Source organism: Phyllostomus discolor, chromosome 6 (genome assembly GCF_004126475.2).
Source record: "Phyllostomus discolor isolate MPI-MPIP mPhyDis1 chromosome 6, mPhyDis1.pri.v3, whole genome shotgun sequence".
NCBI classification, from domain to species: Eukaryota; Metazoa; Chordata; class Mammalia; order Chiroptera; family Phyllostomidae; genus Phyllostomus; species Phyllostomus discolor.
Window position 1 is genome coordinate 126,207,232 of NC_040908.2, and position 7,582 is coordinate 126,214,813.

At 42.4% G+C, this 7,582-nt stretch overlaps 2 protein-coding genes across 2 annotated transcripts; one reads left to right on the forward strand and one right to left on the reverse strand.

The window, feature by feature from the left end:
• On the forward strand, positions 1 to 1,479 carry LOC114500841 (olfactory receptor 10A4). The gene has a single exon (XM_028517609.2). The coding sequence runs from the start codon at positions 511 to 513 to the stop codon at positions 1,477 to 1,479; it is 969 nt and encodes a 322-aa protein (XP_028373410.2). The 5' UTR covers positions 1 to 510.
• Positions 1,480 to 5,800: 4,321 nt separating this feature from the next.
• LOC114498953 (olfactory receptor 2D2) lies at positions 5,801 to 7,315 on the reverse strand. The gene has a single exon (XM_028514943.2). The coding sequence runs from the start codon at positions 6,790 to 6,792 to the stop codon at positions 5,857 to 5,859; it is 936 nt and encodes a 311-aa protein (XP_028370744.1). The 5' UTR covers positions 6,793 to 7,315; the 3' UTR covers positions 5,801 to 5,856.
• Between the last annotated feature and the right edge of the window lie 267 nt (positions 7,316 to 7,582).

Below are 7,582 nucleotides of genomic sequence, written 5' to 3' on the forward strand. Positions count from 1 at the left end.
ATAAAGATTCCTCCAATGTGCTGAAATCTTCCTGAGTGTGGGCTGCTGCAGACTGGCACACATTCAGGACTCCTCCTTGGGGATCATTGGTAACTGTTGGCAAACTTCCTTTGCTTTTCTCCTTCCCACCCTTTTATTTTGTAGAAAACATATCCTGACTGACACCAATACCTTTCGTTGTGCCCCAGGATCTTTGTCTTCAGAAATGCTTGGCCTGGCCTGACTTCTTTTTAGCACCAGTGACTGGTGTCAAAGAAAAGAGAAAAGTCAGGAGTTCTGTAGATATGCAGGTCTATGGTGTGCCTAAGTTCAGTCTGGAAAAAAGGTTAGTGTTCTTCCCAAAAATGTGAATCCCATAGTCAGACTCGTTCTTCACGTTTTTGAAAGTACAGCTGTTTGATCTGCAACAACTATAAGAAGAGAGGTAGAGAATGAGGTCACAGGAGGTTCTGCTTCCAAAGGTATAATAGAAGTCTATGTAACATACATGGAATTCTTCCCAGAGCATGAATGCCCAGCAGAATCATGGCCAGAAGAACGATGTGGGGAAACTGGAAAACTGTCAGCCAGTTTGTTCTTGTCAGTTTCTCAGCCTTGTCTTCTGATCTACAAACTCTACTATCCCTCCTTTCCTTGACCATTTACTTCATTACCCTATTGGGCAATGTCCCTATCATCCTGGTCACTACAGCTGACTCTGCAATACAAAGTGCCATGTACTTCTTCCTCAGGAACTTGTCCTTCCTGGAGATAGGTTTCAACTTGGTCATTGTGCCCAACATACTCGGGACCATGATCATCCCAGACACATCCATCTCCTTCCTTGGCTGTGCCACTAAGATATATTTATTCTTCTTCTTTGGGGCTGCTGAATGCTGCCTCCTGGCCACAATGGCATATGACCACTATGTGGCCATCTGTGACCCTTTGCGTTACCCAGTCATCATGGACCACAGGGCCTGTGCCCAGCTGGCAACTGCATCCTGGTTCTCAGGGTTTCCAGTGGCCACTGTGCAAACCACATGGATTTTCAGCTTCCCTTTTTGTGGCCACAATAGAGTGAACCACATCTTCTGTGACAGTCCCTCTGTCATTGTTGCCCTGGTCTGTACTGATAATTTGCTGTTTGAACTGGAGGCTCTGACAGCCACTGTTCTCTCCATCCTCTTCCCTTTCTTGCTGATCTTGGGGTCCTGTGCTTGCATCATCTCCACTATCTTCACGATGCCCTCAGCTGAGGGGAAATTCAAGGCCTTCTCCACCTCTTCCTCACACCTCCTGGTGGCCTCCCTTTACCACAGCACTGCCATCATCACACACTTCCGACCCCAGTCCAGCACCTCTCCTGAGAGCAAGAAGCTGCTATCACTCTTCTACATGGTGGTAACTCCCATGTTGAACCCCATCATTTATAGCTTAAGGAGCAGTGAAGTGAAGTCTGCACTGAAACAGGTCATCCACAGGGCCCTGGGCTCATAGAAACTATGACTGTCTTATATGAAAACAGAAAGGGTATAATGCAAGGACAAAGGAAAGAAAAACAAATTCCTTAGTTGGGTTTTTGGACTCCACTCTTTCCAGGAGCTGCAGTACACTTCCTGGGATTTTGAACTTTCCACTGGGATCCATTTCTGAAAACAACATGAGTGATGAAAGAAAGAACTGCACACAGTAGGCACACCATCCTATGGGACTGTGGTACCAAAGTCCCTGACAAGGCCACTAATTTACACAGGTTAGGTGCCCATGTGAAGCTTGAGAACTTCACTGTGATTTGCTGTTTTTCGTTTTAACTTTTTCTGGAACTTCATCCACATCATTTCATAATTTTCTGCCTTCCTACCTTCTACTTGTCCAAAACTCTATAGACAACTTTTAAAGGTCTTTTTGTTTACAAGATAAAGTAATGATAATAAATAATAGAGTTTTGTTTCATACTTTTTAAATATATTTTATTGATTATGCTATTACAGTTGTCTCATTTTCCCCCTTCACTCCCCTCTTACCTGCACACCTTCTCCCACCCATATTCCCACCCTTTAGTTCATGTCCATATGTCATAAGTTCTCTAGCTCTACATTTCCCATACTATTCTTTCCCTCCCCCTGTCTATTTTCTGCCTACCACTTATGCTACTTATTCTCTGTTCCTTTTCCCCCTCTCTCCCTGCCCAACCCCCCACTAGTAACCTTCCATGTATTCTCCATTTCTGCGGTTCTGTTCCTGTTCTAGTTGTTTTTACTTTGTTTTTGTTTTTGTTTTAGGTGTGGTTGTTAATAATTGTGAGTTTGTTGTCATTTTACTGTACAAGTTTTTCATCTTCTTTTTCTTAAAAAATCCCTTTAAAATTTCATATAATAAGAGCTTGTTGATGGTGAACTCCTTTAACTGGACCTTATCTGAGAAGCACTTTATCTGCCCTTTCCTTCTAAATGAAAAGCTAGCTGGATAGAGCAATCTTGGATGTAGGTCCTTGCCTTTCATGACTTGGAATACTTCTTTCCAGCCCCTTCTGGCCTGTAAGGTCTCTTTTGAGAAGTCAGCTGACAGACTGATGGGAACTCCTTTGTAGTTTACTGTCCCTTTATCTCTTGCTGCTTCCAGGATGCTCTCTTTCATTTTTACCTTCGCTAATGTAATTATGATGTGCCTTGGTGTGTTCCTCCTTGGGTCCAACTTCTTTGGGACTCTCTCAGCTTCCTGAACTCCCTGGGAGTCTATTTCCTTTGCCAGAATGGGGAAGTTCTCCTTTATTATTTGTTCAAATAACTTTTCCACTTGTTGCTCTTCCTCTTCTCCTTCTGGTACCCCTATAAAACAGATGTTGGAATATTTAAAGCTGTCCTGGAGGTTCGTAAGCCTCTCTGCATTTTTTTAAATTCTTATTTCTTCATTCTTTTCTGATTGGATGTTTCTTTCTTCCTTCCTGTTCACTCCACTGATTCAAGTCCCAGTTTCCATCACTATTGGTTCCCTGTACATTTTCCTTTAATTCCCTTAGCATAGCCTACATTTTTTCATCTAATTTGCGACCAAATTCAACCAATTCTCAGAGCATCCTGATCTCCAGTGCTTTCAAATGTGCATCTGATAGGTTTTTTGTCTCTTCATTGCTCATTTGTATTTTTTCTAGAGCTTTGATCTGTGCTTTCATTTGGGTCATTTTTTTTGTCTTGATGCACCTGTTCATAGTGAGTGGTGGAGCATTAGGTGTTCACCAGGGCAGGTAACCCAGGTCACTGTGTTGTGATGGTGTATGTGGAGAAGGAGTCTGAGAGGGAACAATGGTGCTTGGTCCACTCTCTGCTATATCTCAGTCCCTTCTGCCACTTCCCCCAAGCAAACTGGGCCCTTCTGGTGATGATTCCCATGTGGGTGGGTATGTATATGTTCTAGGATCCTGTGGGTCTCTCAAACCAACTGTCTTGTGAAGCTGGGTGTTTCTTCTGTCACTTCAAACCCCACAGGTGTTTTCAATCAGTGTTTTGAGGCTGTATTTCCCCGAGCTGGGACCCTGGGTTGCAACATGTGTCTTGCTCCCCAGTTTTGCCTGGTTTATCTGGGAACGAATGTGGAACAACCCCACCTAAGCCAGCAGCCTTGCATGCTGCACCCCTCCACAATCCCCCACCTCAATGAGTCCACAAGCAGGCCAACCTCAAGCCCTCTCTGTTTGGCTCCCCGAATCTGCCTCTCCTACTGCTCTGGATGAATGTGTCCACTTTAACTCCTTGATTGTCAGACTTCCATACAGTTCAATTTTTTGTCAGTACTGGTTGTTTTTTGTTTTTAAATTGTCATTGTCCTTCTTTGGTTGTGCCAGGTGGCACAGTGTTTCTACCTACACCTCCACCTTGGCCAGAAGTGTTTCAATCTTTTTTTTTTGCAACAAAGTTTTATTCAGTACTCAGCAGGTGTTAAACCCTCCTTAGGCCCAGAAGACACATTGCTGAATCAAACAGACCAATTTCTCGCCTCATGGAAATTATACTAAGAGAGGGAAAATAAAAAGATACTTAAGAACTCCACTGGCAATTGAGGAATTCTTCCTCTGCTACCATGTGTTCTGTGCCTTGTCTGGAGAAAGACAATTCCACACTACTGACAGTTGCCTCAGTATCCAATTGTCCACCTGGGACATGAGAGTTGCTTGACAGAAGGTGTTAAAGGAAGTTGCAGTCAAGTAGAAGTGGACACCTTATAGGAAATTGCTGCAAATAACTCAGAGTTTCTTTGTTTACTGAATTTTTTTGGAAAATTTATTGTGATTAAATGAAGTCAACTGTCCATTTTAAGCTTGGGTGTCACTCAACAATGAAGTAGCCACACTTTATGATTTTTCCAGTGAACATTGCCCAACTCTGGACTCTTGGCAAACAACAGGCTTGCACCATGACACCACAGCTTTGAGTAAACTATTCACAAGAATATAGTGATAATTTACAAAGTAAAATAGCATTTACTGCATAGTTATGTCCTCTCCACAAACCATGTAAACAACTCTAACTCTGTGTGCCATGGAGGTACCAGGACCAGCTTGATCTCCCACACAAGGTGTCCTTCAGCTCAGGGCATCAGAGCTCTGAGAGGGCAGCACATTCTGAACATCACCATCGGAATTTGCAAATGAAAAGGCAGATCACAGGATTTCATTTCCATGATGGCAATCACACAACTGAGCAGGTTGGTACCATTTATAAATTGATCATCTCTCATTTTAACAAAACATTCATCACTGCCTCACCTCATTTTACCTGACCTCAGTATGGTAGGCAGAATATTGGACCCACAGAGATGGCTACATCCTAGTTCCCTGTACATATGTCACCTTACATGGTAAAAAGGATTTTGTTGATGTGACTAAATTAAGGATCTTCATATGGGGAGATTAGCCTGTATTTTATTTTTAATACAATAACAGAAAATCAGAAACCAAGTAGAGAATGACTTTGAAACATTTCTTCCCATGGCTTCCTCACCTCCATCTATAAAGTCCATAGCTCCTGCCTGGTGGCCTTCTATACAGACCCACCCTCCCCAAGTTCTGGTTGCCTCTTCTTGGTTCTTTGGGACCAGGATTACTAATAACTTCTGACTCCTGCTGCTCTGGGTTATCACTCTTTCTTGCTGTTTTCCCACCCCTGTTCTTACATGTATAAGGTGTGTCCTAATAGACAAGTACTCATATCCCTAATAAGAGTGTGAAGAGTACAGTAAAGCTCATGAATTCTACATTATACCTACACTCTTCACTACCCACCTTGAACATTTACATGTGTGGAAAAAATAGGTTTACTAATAATGCAGACAAATAATACAATAATTAATAAGTAATACTTGAAGAATAAACTCTGTTTTTCTTGTACTCACAATCATTTACCTACTTTTGTCCACCCCTGTATGGAGGTACATGAGCATGCACATGTACATGTGGCACCTAGCTCATAGTGCATAATTAAGTAATGTGTGTTAATTTACTATTTGATGATCAAAGAAATATTAAAAGATAAAGGAAAGGAACTGGTGTAGGTTCGGGATTAGATAGATATTAATGTATAGCATGATTTAATAAGGCAGATGTCACAGGTTCCAGGGCTTCTAAATTTTGAATGCTTCTCAGGGAATTTCCTAACCCTTAGGTGCTGAAAGACCAACCAGAAGGAAGCCCTCCTTCTTATGTCTCCATGAATAGTGGTCCTTCTTTTACCAAGGAAGTGCTGGATAAAGGGTGGAGAGTTGGGTCCATGGAAAAGGCTCAAGAATGAGACTCATACCCCATTCTACTCTTGCTGAGGGAAAGTACTCAGTAAATCTTAGAAGTAGAGAGCCAGGTGAGGCTCACCCTCAGTGACAATTTCAGAGCCTGCATGGAAAAATCCTTGCAGCCACTTTCCTCACAGCCCCTTTCACGTCCTTGTTCCTCAGGCTGTAAATGAGGGGATTAAGCATCGGGGTCACCATTGTGTAGAACACAGACAGCAGTTTTTTCTGTCCTTTTGAGGACTTTGGTGTCATGTAATTTACAATTCCTGATCCATAGAAAAGAATGACCACCACGAGGTGGGAGCCACAGGTAGAGAATGCCTTGAGTCGTCCTGCAGCTGACTTCATCCTGACCACAGTCACTATGATGTGGCCATAGGATACCAGGATTAGGGAAACAGGTATGAGAAGAATCACAACCCCTATGAGGAAAATGGCCATCTCTGAAGTCCAGGTGTCTGTGGATGCCAGGCTCAAAAGTGCAGGTGCCTCACAAAAGAAATGTTCAATACTATTGCTGCCTCTGTAGGGTAGTCTTAGTGTGAAGGAGGTATCTACCACAGACACGAGAATGCCACTGGTCCATGATCCCACAGCCAACTGGAAACACACCCTCCAAGTCATGATGCTGGGGTAATGCAACGGGTTACAGATGGCTGCATACCGATCATAAGACATCACTGCCAAAAGAGCACACTGTGTACCCCCCAAAATAAGGAAGAGTAGAAGCTGGGCTGCACAACGTGTGAATGAAATGACTTTCTTTTTGGATAGCAGGTGGACAAGGACCTGAGGAACGATGTTGGTAGAGAAACAGAGGTCAGCCAGAGATAAATTGCAGAGAAAGAAATACATAGGTGTGTGAAGCAGGGAGTCAACCACTACAAGGGAGACAAGAACCAGATTTCCAACCACAGTGACAAGGTAAACACCCAGGAACAAGATGAATAGTAGCTGCTGAGTGTGTGGGTTGTCAGAGAGTCCCAGAAGGAAGAATTCTGTCACCTGTGTCTGATTGGTCTCTCTCATGATTTGTCTCCTTTTTCAGTAGAAAGTCACTGCATGCTAAACATAGCTGTGCATAACCTAAGAAATTATACAATTCAGACTTGGAGGGCTTAGGAATTGCCTCCACTCACTACCAACCATTTCAAGAATCTTCTTTATAAGGTTTTTAGAAGATGATCATGTTGCTTTAGTTGGAATATTTTCAAGTTTTCAAAAGTTAAATCTTTATAAAATGGTACATTCATTTCTAATGTCCTCTGGCAGGTGTAGAACAGATCAAACCATTATCTTCTTTATGTGTAATATTCCATATCTACTAATAAAAAGATAGATTGAATTCACATATAAGGGCATGCTATTTAATTTTACCTTATTTTTAACTAAAACCTTGAGTCTTATGCTGCTCTTGCCACACCTGTCACATCTCATGTAGGTGCAGATGTTTTTCATTCTTTGGACATCCAACTGTTTCTGCTGTCTATTTCTTGAAAGGGTAGTCACAAAGGTATGAAAAATCAAATGGAACTGACTTTTGTCTAAACAGGAGAAAATGGCCTGTTTACAATGAGCTGGGAAACCAAGAGGCATCTCTGAATAATATGCCATAATCTCTTTGGAAATCCTATTCTCCCCTTTACTAGAGCTCCTGTATCATTCTAAATTGTCAGTGAACTTTGAAAATAATGGACACCCATCATGGCATAATTTCTATTTTAACCCACCAGCATGACTAGTTTTCTGTGTTCAGACTAAACAGCACTGATCTGCTACCTCCAGCCCATGGTGTCTCCCTCCTTGTGTTCTCTTGGTC